The sequence below is a fragment of the Glossina fuscipes genome, unplaced genomic scaffold (assembly GCF_014805625.2).
Source record: "Glossina fuscipes isolate IAEA_lab_2018 unplaced genomic scaffold, Yale_Gfus_2 113, whole genome shotgun sequence".
Classification (NCBI taxonomy): Eukaryota; Metazoa; Arthropoda; class Insecta; order Diptera; family Glossinidae; genus Glossina; species Glossina fuscipes.
In genome coordinates this window covers 929,869-949,126 of record NW_023998456.1, presented here as the reverse complement: position 1 = coordinate 949,126, position 19,258 = coordinate 929,869, and the positions used below count along the sequence as shown (strand labels likewise).

Genomic DNA, 19,258 nt, shown 5'->3' with positions numbered 1-19,258 from the left:
AGGTTACAACATAATGCAAAGGGCTGGAAAACCTCCTACTGGTCTTTTTTCATTTTGCAATGCCGACGGCAATTTGCATTTTGCAATGAATTTTAACAGATTTCGTGAGTTATAAAGCTCTTTTAACAGATTTCGTGAGTTATAAAGTTCTCGGTAAGCAGTTTGGTAACCCGTGCATCATCGAAAAATAAACAAAAATTGCAACAACAAAATACACACGGTACTACTTTTACATCAACAAAAAATCATATGGTCTTACTTTTGAAATGTAAACAAAAGCACGTGCATAGCAAATGTAAACAAAAATTAGATTTGCAACAACAACTACACACGGTACCAGTTTTACAAATTTTTCAATTTATAAACAACCATTTGGTTGCGTCTCGGTTTGTTTTCAATTTATAAACAACCATTTGGTTGCAAATGAACAGAGACTCTTTATACTATTTATACTATTCACTTCATTCACCTAAGAAAAAATGTACTTGGGATGTTGAAGTGCAACCAGAAAAGCTTTATAACAGAAAAGAGATGGAGAGAAAAACAAAATAAAGCGGGCGGGACGATTTCGTAAAACTTTATAACGCAGATAGATAGCTGTTAGATAGCTAATAAAAATTTAACTTAGAATTAAATAAAAGACTTTTAATAGTATTTAAAAGTTATTAGCTAAGCACTTATGCTTAATATTTTCCTGTAGACGTTCACGCTTGTCAGTTTCCTTTTCTTCTTGTTATGCTTTTTGATGCAAAAAAATGCCATTACCATTGTATCGCCACGTAATAGTAATTTGAAATCAAAGTTTCTAAATAAAGAAATTAGAAATTTAAAAGCTCTTACATTAATATTCGAGTTGAGCTCTTTTAGTTATTGCTGCTAATATAACTAACATTTCAGCTAACATTATAGTAAAATAATTCGTTATTATATGCAAATAGAATATATAATGTGATCTTCCATCATTTAATATAACATATGTATTTAACAATAGAGCAATATAAACAACATATGCAACATCTCCATTTCAATCAGATAAAGCTGGTAATGCAGTCAATATTCATCTAATTCATCTCATAGTAATAACATTCCAAATAATATTGTTGAAAATACAAATTTAAGAGCTAATATAACATAACGATTAATTTTTCAATCTCATATTATATATTCTTTTCTATAATAATTCACTAAAGAAGAAATTATTAATACCATATACATAAAACTTAATTATTAATTATCGCCTATGCAACCGCTGTTCAGTTGCTTGGGTTCCTTATGCACACGCAATGTAACAGTAAGAAGCCATAATGCGTAGTTGTTTGAAAACTCTGTTCACAGTTCAAAACTGTGACTCTGTGCTTATGTGTATTAGGAAAAAATCTAGTAAAATGATCAGAAAACGGATGGAAAAAAGTATTCAAAAATCTTCTTTGATCTAAAAATGTGTTTTTCGTAACATTTATCTAATGAACTCGTCAATTTCCACAGGGAAATGTATCATGCAATTGGAAGTGAAAAACGATTATTAACTAATTTACGAAGTTACCTCATACGTGTTTATTGAGAAGAAAAAGTAAGCCTTAATTAATTACTAACAAGTGTCACCATAACTACCTAATCTCTTATCAGCTTTTGACTGACAAGAGCTATAAGGGCAGCTGTTTTTTCATATATTGCGCTGTTCTATGTTTATTGTTAGATTTGTTTCCTGTGTTGCTCTGTGCCTATTATTAGATTTATTTCCTAACTTAATTTCACCCTTAATGCTTTGAAAATGTAATGGTTTTAAAGACAACTGCTTTTCCGGGGCTATCACTAAGCACTTAGTAATGTAAAGTAGTATTTAGATCAAATCATTTTTCGACCTCATTTAAATATAAATGCGTTTTAATAGAAAACCATGCAATGTTAACGGAGAGTGTGAGAAATTTGCGTCCGGTTCTCCTAAAGTATGAAAAAAAGTTGGGAGAGTGTCAATAAAGTAATGCGAAACAGCCATTTTGACTTTACAAAACTACCCTAAATTAAAGACTGTAAAGTTACGCTTGTAATAAATAAAAACATGTATATAAAAACATTGAACCCGTGCAGAGATGAAAACCAGTAAGAGTTTTTTACGATTTTATATATTTTTAAAGTTAGCCTGAGCTGCATTAACAACTATTTGGAAAAATTGTACAACGAACACCATAAAGAATGGGGGAAAATTAGTATCGCAGTTCAAAACAATCCATTCTTCACCTTCGAAATTGGTTCGTAACTGTTTAATCCCTATACTTTTCACCTTATTTGCATATAAAACAACCTAGAGCCGCCAGTCTCCCTGAACCATTCTAGGCAAATATTGAAAGACGTCAGAGTGTTCTTGTTGGCAAGGATACGAAATGGGTGAAACAATAGCGCTATAGTAACGAAAAAGCAATACGAGGAAAGCTGGAGATAGAAAATAGTACGCTTAACTTGAAGAGGAATTTTGTAACCTGAAACCTGTAATAAGGAAAACATCAATACAACACTTTATTGAAACCTTTTGGAAGGTTAGTTTAATTTATATTATATACCAACTCTTAAACATATTCAATTGATGGAAAGGTCAACTTTTCAGACGAACAAGGTAGTACATTATTTTCTCCTACATCCGCAACTTCAAGTTAAAAAAAGTAAAAAAAAATGACTTTCGATAGTTTATAATATTAAGTAGCCGTTTTTTTATTTATATTTTATTGCTCTAGCTATTGCAGTATACGAATACGAATAACAAAAGAGTCCAAAAACCGGAAATGTTCTCAGTTCTGTTCTGCTGTAATCGCGTTTTTTAAGCGATATGATCCAATTTAAACAGCAATTTGTGTTCAAAAACTTGTAATGTTTTTTACCAAACACTTTTACAGCGACGGGCAGACGGATATGTACTTTCATAGGTTTCTGAATATTCTCTTTGGATATTTTAAAGTTTTTTTTTTTTTACAAAACGATTATGCTCGCATACTACTACGCAGTGATAGGCACAATAATCCAGGAGTTAAAACAAAATTAACAAACTGACACCCGTTTGTAAACATACATACATTTTTGAGATATTTTGCTGAAATCTTGTACACTGACGTGTGCTAGCCCAAGAACGAAAACTACTGCGAATGTTTCGGATCATTACATTTTCGAATGATTCCTCCAATATCTCATCAATTGTGTACATATTGGGAAAATTTGAATTAGAATTTTTCTGAGTTCTTGTTTATATTCACCGAAAAGTTGATGTTTCTGTTTATTTTCATCTAGGGAGATATCCGACACAGTAAGGTTACAAATAAGAGAGACTATTTAGCAGATAAACTTGAAGTGCACGGAAAACTGTATAAATCTCATTTGTGGATTTCTATATCCCGAAGCAATTGCACAAAGAGAGGTGCATGTTGTTGTATTTCGAAAAAATGTTTAAAATTATGTTTTTTTTTTTTATTAAATACGAGTTTTGTTTAATATTTAACACGGACGCTGCTTTAGAATTTTAATATGGCAGCCGATGGCATCCGCCAATGCTTATTGCTTTGGAGCATTGACTATTGGAATTTGGAAGGTAAATTAACAGTAAAGGAATATGGAGTGCATAACACTACGCGATTCTCGATTAGTTAACTACTTAATTCACTTAGTTTCATTTATTCAAGTTCACGTTTTCTTGCATCTGGGCTGAGCACTCACTATAGCTACGATCAAGGCAAATTCTACCGCACATAGTCGCGATTATCACCTATTCGGTTACTTTTGTTGGCCTTTGGCAATGAGGACGGACTTAATGAAAATTTGTCGATACTTGAAATCGTATATAAACGTATAACACTTTTTTCAGGTGTAGATGCGCTCCTTAGAAAATCGTGCAAAATAACCGCATAAAAATTGCGTGCGACATATGGTAAATTTAAGGATATGTTCCAAAGCTTTAGAAAGTCGTGCAAGATGAAAAAACTACAAATATTGTCACAAAAAAAAACCGTGCAACAAATTTAATATTGAAACCCTTATTACAGACTTACGAAACAAAAACAATTCTTTTTTTATTACAAAAAAAAAAAAACAAAAATATTAAGATTAGTGTAACGTGAAAACGCTGCCCATACACTATGTAAAAATTTAAATGGAAATTAAAAATAATAGTCAATTTGTTATAAAGCGTGCACGTTTATCACTGGCTGGGCCGAAAAAGCTATTTTCGTTAAAAAAAAGAGTTCGGTGTATATGCATATAATAACAACAGCAAAAATTGGGGGAGATAAAACAAATTGGGCTTAAAAATGGTTGCTGCAACTAAAGGAAGAAACATGTACCAAAATATTTGAACACGTGGTAAATTCTCGGTTAAATTTCTTAGTAAAATTCTCAGTTAAATTTCACGATAAATATTTTTATTGAGCGAAAATATCAATTTGGATAAAATCTTGTTGCTGTGCCATGGCTGCTGTTAAGTTTTGAAAGTTCAGGAGTAGCCCTATAGATAGAATTTATGCCTTTTTGTTTAATAGACACAGGGCCTATATATCCGTGCAATTCGTAATAAGCATATAACCAATAATAGCCATGAAACTAAAACAGAGATGCAACGAAATATTAGAAAAATGTAGTCAGGAAAATGATTGTGGAACTGAATTGTTGTACATAAGTTAGTTTTGAAAATGGACCCCGTAGCAAAAAGGCAGTATTGCGATTGCTTCATTGCACGATAAGTGGAGAAAAACATCCCAAAATATGCTGGAAAAAGCCATACTTATCAAAGTTGTGTACAGGGCTCGTATTCAAAGAATAGAGTGTTACTTTTGAAATTAGCAAAATAACCCTACACAGAATATATGCCATCCTCAAGCCTTAAGCGTTGCAAATGTTGGAGTTGTAACATCAAAAATCTAACTTCGATCGGCTGAACTTGTTGAATCAACTCAGATTCTTTATTAAGGTTGTCTGTACTTTACTCTGATGCACATAGCTGCATAGAACTGTCAAAAGTTTTCAATATAAAAATCTTGTATTGAAAATATTTCATTTATTTTACACTAAAAAAAAAGTGCTGGCCACGTCTCTACACCAATTCGCTTAAAATAGTTATGCAGCACAAGTTTTCGAAATAAAGCGTCATACGAAAATTGTGTTCCGACCCTAAAAATTTTTACTAGCCTAGACGGACAGCCAAGCTTTGGTTCAGAAAGTGATTCTCAGTCGATCGGGCGATTAATGTGCCTTTATACCACAAATGGTGCACAATATGAAAATGTTTGGTATAAAGCTCGTATATTAAAAATAAGTTTCTTTTGTTTTACAAGAAGTATTAAAAGATTTTCTAATTCATTTTCATTAAAATCCAGTTTATATAATTTATTTTGTTTTTTCGTTTACCGCACCTGATTAATATAATATTTACTATTATGCAGTACAATATATATTTTTTTAAATATTTTTAGTTATGGGTGACGGTGCTTTCAAATCACGCGACATTGGCTTGCGTGCTCAAAAAAAAATTTTATCCCGCATGGCAACCAAGAATATAGCGAAAACATTTATTGATGGAACAACTGCTTCCCTCTTAGATAATTTATACCGTCTTTGTAAAATTCATGTAAGTTGTGTGTACGTCTTTTCATTGAACCTACATTTCGATTTATTATTTCGTAACAAAAATAAAATAAATAAATAAATCAACACCGGACCCATCAGCGTTATCCTAAAAAAGACTAAAAAAAAGGAAAGGAATTTGATTTTCATACTTCATAACATTGGGGTAGGCACGGTGCGGAAGAGTGGGGTTCCCAGCTTACGTGGTGGGCGTGTCGACTGATTTGACCCATTTTCAATACTAAATTGCCTGGAAGAACTTTCAAGGCTTCTCCTATGAATGAATTTGAGACAGCTTCATTTTGCTGTCAGGAAAATGTGTACAAAAGACATAACATAGACAAAGGGCATGTAAGAATATATACAGTTTCGTGGGTATTTGAAGTTTCTTTTTGGGCATTGCACACGTTTTGATAAAATGAATATACCATACTCCTCATGAGTAATGGGTAACGGTATAATAAAAAGAATTTTAGTTCAAACTCCTCGCGCATACTCTAAATGATTAGAAAAACTTACTTAATTTTTATTTTTATCTTTGCAGACTGGCAATAAAGTGAAAGCAGAGAAAATAATTAAAAACATAATAAAAATTGTTATCAAAATAAGCGTTTTGCATCGAAATAATCAATTTAACCCCGAAGAGCAAAAGCACGCAGAAACTTTCAAAAGAAAATTCCAGGTATTTACAAAATGATGTCATATTTTGAATTCAGAGAGAATTTTGTCTAATACGTGATGCTCTTGATTCTATTTTAGAATACACAATTATCGGTGATATCATTTTACGAGGTCGACTATAGTTTCGATTTGCCTTATTTACAAAACTCGATTAGGGAGTCACACGATACTCTTAAAATGGTCGTGCAAAGGCATTTAACTGAAAAGTCCTTAAATCGAATCGATGAAGTATTCGAATTTTTCACTGATGCTACATTGCTTGAAACGGCGTTTAAAGCTAACTCGCCCTATAGCGATTTGATGGGGAAAATTGTAGCTGATATTAATACTGCCATGGATACAGGAGATATGTAAAAAAAAAATATGAAAGAAGAAAAATGGATGCCTGCCGACCAAAAACATATCGATTTTTTTATATTCGTTATTGAAAGTCATGATGATACAGTAAAATGAACTTTCCTAGTGTATCGAAGTGTAAAAGTTCAAATCAAACAATTCCTAAACGCATGCCATAAATCGATTCATTAAATACATATATCAATGTTAACACTTTCGATACATTCTGTAAGAGATACTGGGAACATCTGAATCTGCAGTGCTTATATATTATATTTTTCAATTTTTTTCTTTTTAATGTAAGAAACTAATGATAATTAAGAAAAGTGTTTGCTTGGACATATACTCTTGTAACCGGGTACTAGGTAACGAGTATCTCTTTAGCTGGAAACTGCTATATTGGATCTATACTTGGATCTATACTCGATTTTTCGTCGTATGGTTGATAGAATGTTGGGTCTATAGGAGAAACTTGTTTCCGCGAGTGCGTTATTCTCTCTAAGCGGAACGTACCATTTTGTACGATCGCCACAAATTTTTGCCTTTGAGAGATAAAAAGGAGGAAAAATACTTTTGCTACCATGTTTAACACTAGGTTGCCGAATGTTGACCATATACTAATTTTGCCATCAAGATTGAAAATTAAAAATTTTTTTTTTTTAAGAAACTTTATTAAAAACATTTGTAAGATACGTACTTCACCTTTAAAATACATTTTCTGCAGATCTTTTTATTACGTTTAGCATAGATGGGCTTACTTTTATTGCTTTTGCATTATACTTGAACCCGACAATTCAGTCAGTTTCGTTACCAAATTCGATGCCAAATTGTAGTCGTTTATTCGGCATGCGTTTAATAAATGGACGTTTGGCTTTAGTTGAGAGCGATTGCTCATCGACTATTATATATGCGCGCCAGTTCTATAACAAGTCTGGCTGTTCTCAACGGATTATTCCCATACTTTATTACTTAATGAATCAATTTGACTTACGTCCGTCAAAACAGGTATAACACGCATCGAGCTTTTTCGAACTAAAGGGTGGGGAGGCGAACGTCAATCGCATTTGTCATAAATTTTAATATTATGATTGTGTATGTTTTTCATAATTATGTATTTTTGTCATTTTCGGTCGTCGTTTCTTTACAACTTAATTTCATTTCATTTATTGAGTCAAGTTGACTCGTCCCGGCGATCTAGCGGTCAAACATTAGATTCATATACATGATCTGGGCTGGTTCCGACGAATACATTGGCGCAAAAAAACTCTTTTTTTTCTCGTAATTCTATAATGCCAGTGAAAAAAAATCATTGTAAACGTTATCGGAATTTTGTTAAGAAATTATTCGCGAAATAGTAATAATAGCGAAACACAATTCATTCGCAATATTGAAGATTTTGTCGCCTTTTTTCGCGTGACATTTATTTGCAAGAATTAAAAGCAATGAACTCGACTAGTTTTGCTGATACAATCCTCTTAAGATAATATAGTAGCTATTCGTTTGAAATGATAGTTATCTAAGATCTTCAACTTGTGTGTTTCAAGTATTTGATATTGAGGTTTTTAAAATAGAATTTATTGTAATCTATATGTCACGAAATCACAAATACACTTATCTTTTTGTGTTGATACACCCGGGTTGTTTATTTTCCCGGTCACAACTGTTCGTAATGGATATTAAAAGACATGACATAATGATCAAGAAAATATTGATATTGATTGATATTCATTTAGCATCTAAGCAATCGTATATATATGTTTGTACCAAAAATTATATCAATTTATAGTATAATATATATTGTGCTAGATATCGCATATGTAGAATTAATATTAAGGATAAATTTGTACTTTTTCACTAAATATGTAAATTTTTGTAAATGTCAAAACTACCACTAGCATAAGTCATTTATTCACAACGCTTTACAAATTGAAGCAGCACTAACCAAACTGACACACTAACCACTTTCATTCGCTTATATCCTGCACTTAATATTAGGCATTTAAAATTCTTTTTTTTTTTTTTGCTTAGTTTTTGTTTTGTACTTAAACGTGCCGTGCGTGACTTAGACGTGTTTGACATGAAAACATACGTAATAATAGTTAGAAAGATTGAAATGTTGGTTGAAAAACGCTAACGCAATGATGTTATTGTTATTATTATATTATTTTTTTTTTTAGCTATTTACCAAACAAAGTATTTATAAATAAGTTTAAAAGTAAGAAAGTGTCTACGCAAATCGGATAAACAATTTTGCTTTTTTACATAATGTGTTGAAAAAATTGAAAGAAAGCTCGGTTGGTTTCAATATTCAAAAAATTCGCTTTCGTTCTTATCTAGAGAATTAAACTCCTTTCAAATACTTAGACCTCTGCTTATCACACCTTTGATAATACCAAAGAAAGGCAGAATTTCATTCAAAACAGCGGCCAAGGGTAAAATTTGCTTCTGGGCGGGATATGAGCTGAGTGGTTATCTTTCTCTCTTACTTACCATTTATCGTTTTGTCTTCCAGTCTATGTACCTTTCTTTTCTTACTATAACAAAAATAAGTAAAAACACTATTTAATGCCCTATAACCGCCTCTCTTAATACAGTTAATTATAGTACGATTTCTCGAAGTTAGGCGGTATATGGAAATTGCTTGAAAAAGTGACCCCTTTTCAATAGTTTTCCCTTCATCAAAATATCTCGAAAATTAGGACCAAGGGGGACAGGGAACGGGCGGAGAGACAAATTTACATCTGTTTAGAAAGTGAAAGTGGAAGTCTTTGACACATATTGACAAAGTTTGCTTTCTGTCTAATTCTTTTTGCCTGGAATCGTATCAAAAGGCTTCATTTCCCCATAAGCACAGGACCCGTGCACTGTAGTGAATTTTATCGACTCTCGGCAACGCTATTGCAAATGTAATGATTTTTGCAATTCGCTGAAAACGGGAACTATGTGTCACAAAAGGACTAGAATGTTTGCTTTTTATACGTCTTTTTCATTTTAAACGTAAATGTAAAATAAATACACATATACGCACATCGGCCGTCGGCGAAAACTTGTTCTAATTAAACACTGACTCTAAAAAGTAGGTGAATTTGACTCTTCGGAATTTTCGAGCGTCAAAGAAGTAATTATAGGGTACATAACGTTTTCAAATGTTTTTTTGGTGACTTTTTTATGAAATACCTATAATTCAATTTCTTTTTGACATATATCTATTTCTAATGCAATGGGTCATTTCGATCAATTTCCGGAACTGTCTGGCAAACTGTTACCCAGACAGTCGAAGGGTCAACTTCATTTTCAGTCCAGCGATGCACGTTATTGACTTACTAACACTACCATAATTAAATAATCTCGTCTTAATGCATCAGGTGAAGCAAAAATAATATGTCAGATTATTGCAAGCTTCTGCTTCATACACTTATGTTCATAACATAACATAATAGAGTTAAAATTAATGACGGAAAGTTTTTCAATTGAGTTTAGAAAAATCAGAATTATTGCAAAATTGGACCGATTTTCCGGTAAAAAATCTTTTTATTCCTTCAAATCCATGTTATTGCGGGTAAAAGAGTTGAAGTAATGTATTCCGTGCTTTAATAATTACAAGTACAAAAAAAATTATATAATTATTTTTAAATGTATTTAATATGTTATGTATGCAGTTAAACATTCTTTTTTTTAATTTTGTCACAATTGTTTTTATTTAAGTTAGAGCTTAGAATTTTATCAGAAACACACTGAAAACAATAAACGCCACCAAACAACTTTACTATGACTAAAAGAAACATATCGTGATTTAGAAGACATTTAACTGCACTATGGAAGATGAAAGACATGCATGCTTACAATCACACAAACAATCATTTATAATCGGGAATGAACATATTGTATTTCTATACGGTTTTCTATTTGTGTCTCATGGTTTTTGTTAGTGACAATAAATCCTTTAAAATGTCCAGTAATTAAATCTTTTTGCTACCTATTCCGACTAAAGGCAAGTATTTTTCAATCTATATAGTTTAATACTAATAATAAAGTTATACTCTACAAAACGCCCACGCCTCTATGCGGCAAAAACTTTTACTTTGAACGTAAGAAAAATCAGCCGCGCCCAGTCCATATTATAGGGCATGAAAATTTAGTTCTTTTACCTTTTTTTGTCTTTTTTAGAATAACGATGGTGAGTATAAAAGATTCGACCACGATCCAGTATAATTTTCTTACTTGTTTAATTAACGCTGTAGCTTTCATTTGCTTTGAAGGAGAACAAAACTTTTGAGTTCTTGGCATTATTCCGCTAATCAAGCTAAAATTTGCTTAGTCTTGCCCTTCTGTACTTGTAAGGAAAGGCAATCTCAAGAATTATAAGATTGTAAGACATATATACCCTAGCATTTATGTTCCTAGTATCATTTCACAGATCAAGTTTCAAATCGTCCGCTTGAAAGTAACCTTGACCTAATTATTATTAAATATTAATCCAATATATAATATAAAGAAAAGTAAAGAAAAAACGGAGAAAAATAAAATTCATTTATAAACAATATAAGTAAATGAAAAAAAGGATGTACACAAGTGGCATAGGGGTACACCCCTGCAAGTGAACCCCTAAGTCATTGCAAACACTATCAGTTAATTTTCGAATCATAGTGAGATGTTAAGATTGCAAGTTAGATAAATGCGGCGTAGGTAAATTGCGCGTATTAAGCATAGTTTTTTTGATAGACTTTAAAGAATCTGATATTGACGTTAAGTGATAGACATCATTATGGTTTTGGCAAACAACTCTGAACGGATTAGATAACTCATAAATGTGCTTGTGTTGACTAAGCTTAATGAAAATAAAATGGCTAGAGAAGTGATTAAGGCACATTAAAGTCTATTTCACCCAGTGATGTGGATGAATCGATAGTACCATTAATTAGCTTCATTAAGAAGGAAACGTCATGAATAAATCTACGTTTTTCAAGTGCTAGTAAGAAAAACAAGACCGACCTATTTTGATGAAATGGCAGAGAGACAAGAGGATCCCATCCCAAATTCCTAAGGGCGAGCAACAAGAATTACTTTTGAACGGATTCAATTGGATCTATAGAACGTCTAAAGGAAGAAGACCACACAATCGAGGCGTACTCACGTATTGGTCTAACTAAAGACTTTGTATGTAAGGATCCTTAAGCTAATTTTGAAACAAGTCTCAGATGTTTCTTTTATAATCTATGATATATACTGAAACCTCCTCGTCGTAGCCCAGTTGCTTTACCTTATAGCTTCATACTACGTTTGCTTCCTACTCCCGTCTTAAAAACATTTTGTTTTATACTCTATACCACAAGGTGCAGGGTATATAAAGTCTTCGCGGACGTACGAAACACCCAGAAGGGCTTAAGATAGAGCCACCTTCCAGAAAATGATTCCGACGCGATCCAAGCTGGCCTTTACGTCTGTACATTTTGTGTTCAATTTATAGTTTGCAATTGTGATGGAATGTGGTGTACTCGTACACCATTATTTTGCAAAGCCATTATGTGAATAGCTATAGCTACAAAATGGTGCAAGATATTTAACGGTAGGCCATGTCGCACTCATTTCTTTCCATAATAATGTAAATATGATAATAAAAAAATAATGAAAATTTTGAAACGATGAAAACAGTAAAACAAATTCGGGGGTTTTTTTTTTTAAAATATATATATATAGATCAATATATATATATAAAGTTCTTTTATTTGACTTCTAAAACTTAAGCAAACACATTTAGTATTCCTAAGTAAAGAAGTTCCGCGAAAGAGGAATTCACATTAAGTAGCATTTTTCATGCCTAATTAAGACAATATTAAAATTAAAGTTAAAATATCACGTAGAACAATCAACTTTCTTTAAATAAAGAAGGAACATCTCTCAAATGGACAGTCCTTTGAAAAGAAAGTGTATTAATATTGCTTCTTATTCTTATTCTAAGTAATGGGGTGCCTTTACTAACATTTGCAGATCACAAACCGACAATGTGTTATAGTGAATTAATTAATAGTTTTTAACATATGTATAAAACAACAGGTGGGTTTCAAGTTCTTAGTTAGCATTTGCGCAATATTTGAAAATGACGGGCACACATGTCAAAAGTTAAAGACTGTTGGTTAGGATAGGCTTGAAAAGTGCAAAATATTGTGTTTAGTATTTCTGCATAATCAGTCATTTCATCATCGGTTAAAATGTCTACTAGATTGTGTTCTGGACTCCAAAAATAAGGAAAGTTTCGAGTTTGAAAGCGTTCTTTCAGAACTTTTAGCATCTTAAACCGAGAAAGGAAAAATACGTTAGCTAGCATTTAATATTAATAATTAGTCGATTCTTACCTCCAAAAATACTTCACCGATGGGTTTGTGCCAAAAGTTTTGGGAACGCTTTTCAATCTCCCATAAAAACATGCTGGTAAAAAAAACACTCTTCAATCGATCCAACCGATGACGATCGCGTAAAGATTTCAACAGGCGATAGACTACTTTTAAATGTTGTTTGCCCATTAAAAGCTTATGTTCCATGTCTGGATTTACCAATTGGAATGAGTTACCAGAACCATTTATATACTTGCCTTTGAAAGGCTTTGGAACTGCATACAGCGAATGTATATCGCTCTCATTCCCAAATTTAAATACTTTTTTAATTGTTATGGCCGGTATGAAGTCGATAGAAATCGAGAAATGTGGATTTTTAACATCTCTCGCGTAGATGGTGTGAGCAACACCCGTTTTTAAATATGTAAGTTGCAAATATCTGCCGTCCGTTTGTATACGATTCTCAATTCCTTTTAAAACGTTCCTTATAGTGCGGCATAACCACGTTTGTAATGCGGTTCGTACTAGTAATCTTTCACTGCCAGTAACTAGTTCGTTAAGAATTAACTTCATTTCCACAGTTAATTGAGGAAAAATGTCGCCAAGCCCTAGTTTTACAAATCCTGGTCTATTTTTATCTTTTAGTATGGCCAGCTTATCCCCATTCGGAATGCTCAGTATGAAAATAACATCGAATTCATTTGGTTTCTTCAAGCGGACATTGTGCATATAACTGCCTATGATAGCAGATGTAATAAGTTTTCATGAACATTTTAAAAATAAATTTCTGCACTTACCGCACAACCGGTAGCCCTTGTACATTTGTCTAAAAGGCGAATCCACCTTACACATACCATTAAGCAACGTATCTCGTATTTTATTATAGATATTAGTGTACGGCTTACGATCCTTGTCCTCAATGGTTATTAATTCATCAATTTTCCGTAAATGATTCTCGAATGGCGGCGACATTTTTAATTAGTAACGATGATGAATGAAACTGAAAGTAATCAAGTTATTTGTGTGCTAAAGGTGTGAAAAGTAAATTAATTCGCGCGCTTCAAATACTGAGAGAAAGCCAGACGTGATAAAAAAAAATCCAAATCGATGTCATATACGGTTTCTAAACATAATATCAAAAGCAGACTTTGACATATACAAAAAGTTTACGACATATCAAATATTGACTGATTATATTAAGCATTTCCTCCTTGCCAATGTACAAAGAATGCTTTACCTGAAATGAATATAGGACAGTTCGCTGAATGAATACAATAGCAAAGATGGATTACGATAAGGTCTAAAATATTTTAATGTAAAACCGATTTTCGTGATTTTATACGATTTTTTTTATTCAACTCGAGACTTATTAACGAATTATTTATAGGAAGTTGATACTTACAACTCTTTAATTCTTGTTCCGATCTTTTCCTTTTAAATATAACAATTCAATTCTGTCGACTCGACTCTCACGACTCCCCTTCGATTGACTTTTCGACTCGACTGACTTTGCCTTCCGCAAATATTCCGCTTAAATACGCTTTTACTTAAATGTCAACATTACCTGAATTCGTAGTGACATTTTTGCGTTAATCCCTACTTCTGCTAATTGTTGTCAGTCTTTGCACGGGTCGCTACCTGCATGAGGCAGGTAAACCGTCATGATAGAGTTTTTGGTTTTTCCTTTTTTTGGTATTTTTTTTTCCTGGAAAGTTGAATAGTTTCCATGAGAACTCAAATCATCGAGTATGGTACTTTCGTAACAATATGATACCGTCCTGTGAACTTAGGCGTTTGTGCTAAATAAGAACAATCTCAATCCTCTTCATAAAAAGATCTTCCGTGGTAATGCCTCCACGAAAAGATCATTTGTGAAAGTCACTTATGTCCGTTTACTTGACTTGCTTTTAAATATATAACCGGAATTGACAGAACTTTTAACGATGTGCTCTGATCAATTTGGCTCATTTTCAATATCAACATTCGTGCAAAAATTCGTGCAATGTTTCTACCAAATTTGAAGCCGATATCCTAATGTTTGCGCCAGCAAAACACACCACAAAGTTACGCACGCAAACACGCACAAACGGACAGATGTATACACTTTACAGGGTCCCTGATGCTTCCTTTGTGGGTGTTGCAAATATTATAACACCCTCCCCTTCAGCGGTGGGAGTAAAAATTATTTATTATATAATTATTATATATTAAGTTTGTGCGAACGGTTGTAATATGAAGAGCGACTTCAAATAGGCCTATCTTTCATTGTACCAAGCGATTCAGAATCATTTTCTGATTCGATTTAAGCTTGCCTGTTCGTCTGGCGTTTTAACTAGAGGACAAACCGTTTTTTGACCACTCCGCATATAACGCTTCATTTTGTTAAGTCATTACAAGAGAAAATATTGCAATTCTTACAATTTCGCGACAAAAATCGCCTAATGATAGTATTTCGATATTCTAAAAACGCCTAGTAATAGTAATAATTTCGATATTCTAAATTGTTGTGAAAAGTTTCGATCGGATGGCGCACTTTCTTGAGCTCTTTGCCATATAACCATACATACGGAAATTGATTTTTTATACCGTAACAAGGCTTAATTTTCAACACTTCTTGATGAATATTCGCTTATTATAATTGTTTGACATAAAAATTAGCCTTACCGAATTTGGACCAATATTTTGGATCCTAATCTGGGCAAGGACTTATTTTTAATATCTCCTGATAAAACTTTGCTCAATCAATCATAGGGAAATTGGATTACATAGAACATAATTTAATTTGTGGTTTCTTATGATGAAAGCCACTGTAAAAGTAAACGCTGGCGTTTCAGGATGCTCCAATATGAAGGCTTTCATGAAAATTATGCATTTACATAAAGACAGAATATATAACAGCTGGTTTAGGATACAGAATAGTCAGCCTTACTCGGCTATAGCATTCTTACGTGCTTTCGTTTAAATCTGTCTGAAAAGCACTTGAACGGGTCTACTAGTAATTTAAAAATGTGGACACTTTACCGCGTATATAAACGAAATTATTCCAAGATTCATTTTGAAATTTTTTCACACGTTTATCGTCATTATATGATATAAATTTCGAATTATGAACGTCACAATGTGATATGAGTTCCTGCTCAAAGATTGCTATAATCCATTAATCGAATAAGCTGGGAAGAATAATATATATCTATATATGTGTGTCGAAAATCTTTGGCCAAAAGACGGGCATTATTAATGAAGATGAACTTCAAACAGTGTTAACACATATATAAGCGCTGCATGCCTCGTGATTTTTATCAGAGTTGTTTAAAATGAATCTTTCCCTTAGCAATTGCAGAAGCACTTTGAAGAGAGTTTCAAATTTGAACTCTCACTATGCACAATTTGTTCCTCTCATTACTTGTTAAACTAAACAATTCATATTCACACTTTAAAGAAAACTGAAATGTATTTCATACCAAAAAGATAATGTTTCTAAGTAGAAGAGAGCTCCCTAAAAAATTAATCGTGCATTTCTCATCGAAAAGTTTGTTATAATCAGAAATTTTACTTATTATCATTATTATTTTCTGCTTTAGTGTGTTGTAGTTTGCGGGAATATGTGTATGTCTTCTAATGAACTAACTTTGAAAGAGGGAATTCCCGATAAACAGCAGATACATGCAATTTGGAATTACACACATACGTACGCACAAAACAGAGTCACCATATGTATTATTTATGCATTAAACGATTGATAATTTTCTCCTACGAAGATCAACTATGAAGGTGCCAAAGCCGCAGAATAATATATTCTGCTGCCCTTATGGATGTAAGACCATTAATTTTTTCCAGGCACTGATGTATTCTTAGAAATTGTTGTAATTAAACTTGGGAAGAGTATGTGCTATTCAGTAAACACAAACGTACCAGCACTCAACATTTAACTGGCAGTAAAGGTCACTTTATAAGCTGCAACGAAAATCCCATATAGAAGACCCTGTAAATAACGTTCCGAGTTCATTGCAAGACAATGAATAGAAAACTTTCCGTGGCTTTTTCTTTAATCTGCTTATGACTAAAAATAAATTGCGCTCTTCCACTTGGAAGATATATAAAAGTAATTGTCTCCAACATGCCAGTAGTCTCCGGCGTTACGTTTACTTTTACCTTCTCTTCTTTTGTAATTGCATAAATCATATCATAATGAAATGTATTTACTCTTTTCAAAAATTGAATCAATTTTTTAAAATCCCTCAGGCGGTAACTACTCCAAGCACTAATTGAGACAGTTTTGAGAAAACTTTTCATGTAAAAAACGTTCAATGTAAAAATGCATCCAAAAAAGGGATATTTTATGGTGAGTTATCGAAAATAAATAAACGTCGAATATCGCTTTCTTACGATTACTGTTTTCTTCTTCTTAGTTATAAGAATATCGATCACTCAGGGGATGTCTATTACCCAATTTGTTTGACACGGCGACCGTCAAAAGGAAGAGAGAAAAGAAATTGGAAACGAGAGATGGTGGCCGCAGCCTAGTGGGTACGTGCTCGATCGAGGAGTGTTATGTCTTTACCTACTAAACACTCACACTAGCTACGACCAAAGAGAACTCTACCGCATTTCATACTTGAAGGCGAGAACTTTAACGTATATTCATTCCTATCTTGCATCATTGCATCATTCGACAGAAAATAATTTATTTTTATCGTAAAAATGGAGTAAACAGTATTTGTTCCAAAAACTACATTGTCCAGTTCCATGAGCATTTCGCTCACTTAAAAGGCGGGCATTATTGTTGATTCATTAGGGCATCGTCCATCCTTGTCAATATACTGTAGTCCGTAATACCACTTTTCTTGGCCGAAATTCAATTTTTCGATATTCTCTACTTCTGGTGCTAGTTACTCTTAGCAATGACTTTTTGGAGATTGTATGGGGCAGGGTCGCAAAAAATGATCCGTTATGGGATGTGCTCTATGCGTGTATCGCGTTGAAAATTAGAAACAATTCGTAAAAGATAAAAGGTGTTGGGGAGTGGCCGCATTCTAGTGAATGCGAATGAACTTCCAAAAGATTTCGAGCTTAGGCTGAAGCATATCAGCAGCGGGTATCAAACTTCGTTAACATGTCTTGGGTTCGTGCAATAAAAAACACATAGATAAACAAACCCATGCCGCGCTTAATGTGACCTAGTCTTGCAAAAAAATTAGTAGATTCATGTACTGCAAGGGCCTAACACTGTGCCTCTTTATAACTAGCTAAGCTTGACAAGGCAAGGCAAAGCATCGGAAAGACATGAGCTTTCTTAGCCATTATTTGTCATGGATCGAAATGAAAGAAATCATAACTGACGACGGACTATACTTTCAACTTTTCAGCTAGAAGCTAATCGTCTCTATAAATAATTTCAAAATCGCAAAATTCTCCATTTTCTAATTTATTTAAATCGCATTTATCTTTGAGTGGGATGATTATTATTGCTTTTCTTTTCTTTTTTGTTTTCTTTGCTTTTGTTTATCATGAGTGTTGATAAGTAAAATATAAAATTCCTTCCATTACATCGATGATCACATATGATGTGCAATCGCTATCGCTTCAACTGAAAGCCGAACTTTTTTCACACATCTTCTATTATTCATAAAATAATTGAAAAATTTTGATTTGAGCAAAATGCACGAATATTAAATGGAGCGCTTCTTCTTTTTAGCAAGAAACAAAAGGAAAAAGAAAGAAACTATTTGTCTAAAATAAAAAAAATATATTTAGATCAACTAAGCCTTTTCGAACTTAAATATATAAGACATAGGTAGATATTTAAGTAATTTTTACAATACTAGCAAAAGTAATTCTAGTTAGGATGATTAGAAAAAATCCAAAATAGATAAGCATATGTTAGAGTTGTTCTTCTATTTGTAACGCCCAGAAATATTTATCAGAGATGCCAAAAAAAGGGTTGATTTCTTACGCGTATGGGGGGCAAAACACTTTTATTATTCTAAAATTTGAAGAAAACATGTATCAAAACACTGATTAATGCTACTAGTGGTTACCACTGGTATAGGGTCGCAAATAGTCCAAATCAACAGTTGTTGTATTATCCAATATAGCACCATATATACGACAAGTCGTCAAACTTGAAATTGTTCTAATGCGTCTGCAACCAGTATTATTTTGTTATTTTATAGCGATTAGTTCCATTGTTGGATTTGGTAGAAAAGAACACACGTGAAAAAAAGAAAAAAATAGAAGGGGAAGGTGATGGCAAGTAGACAAATTTTACGAAACAAGATATACATAAAACTTAATTAATTGCTATAAAAATG

The 19,258-nt window shown here is 32.8% G+C and overlaps 2 protein-coding genes across 11 annotated transcripts; one reads left to right on the top strand and one right to left on the bottom strand.

Annotated features, from left to right (window-relative positions):
• Positions 1-1,350: 1,350 nt before the first annotated feature.
• LOC119639707 (tumor necrosis factor alpha-induced protein 8-like protein) lies at positions 1,351-9,059 on the top strand. Of its 6 annotated transcripts, none has more exons than XM_038037291.1 (7): positions 1,351-1,410; positions 1,486-1,570; positions 2,136-2,534; positions 3,502-3,574; positions 5,448-5,602; positions 6,143-6,280; positions 6,358-9,059. In XM_038037291.1, exons 4-7 carry the CDS (start codon positions 3,511-3,513, stop codon positions 6,631-6,633), a joined length of 633 nt encoding a protein of 210 aa, XP_037893219.1. In that variant the 5' UTR covers positions 1,351-1,410; positions 1,486-1,570; positions 2,136-2,534; positions 3,502-3,510; the 3' UTR covers positions 6,634-9,059. The 6 variants fall into 6 exon arrangements, with proteins under 6 accessions (XP_037893219.1, XP_037893221.1, XP_037893220.1 ...); XM_038037293.1 differs by having other exon boundaries at positions 1,368-1,570; positions 2,136-2,249; positions 2,307-2,534; XM_038037292.1 differs by having other exon boundaries at positions 1,368-1,570; positions 2,307-2,534.
• Positions 9,060-12,529: 3,470 nt separating this feature from the next.
• Positions 12,530-15,984, bottom strand: LOC119639706. Of its 5 annotated transcripts, none has more exons than XM_038037286.1 (5): positions 15,969-15,984; positions 14,350-15,108; positions 13,745-13,947; positions 12,969-13,684; positions 12,530-12,904 (listed from the first exon to the last, which is right to left on the bottom strand). In XM_038037286.1, exons 3-5 carry the CDS (start codon positions 13,917-13,919, stop codon positions 12,689-12,691), a joined length of 1,107 nt encoding a protein of 368 aa, XP_037893214.1. In that variant the 5' UTR covers positions 13,920-13,947; positions 14,350-15,108; positions 15,969-15,984; the 3' UTR covers positions 12,530-12,688. The 5 variants fall into 5 exon arrangements, with proteins under 5 accessions (XP_037893214.1, XP_037893213.1, XP_037893216.1 ...); XM_038037285.1 differs by lacking the exon at positions 15,969-15,984 and adding an exon at positions 15,612-15,954; XM_038037288.1 differs by lacking the exon at positions 15,969-15,984 and adding an exon at positions 15,612-15,954 and having other exon boundaries at positions 14,350-14,746.
• Between the last annotated feature and the right edge of the window lie 3,274 nt (positions 15,985-19,258).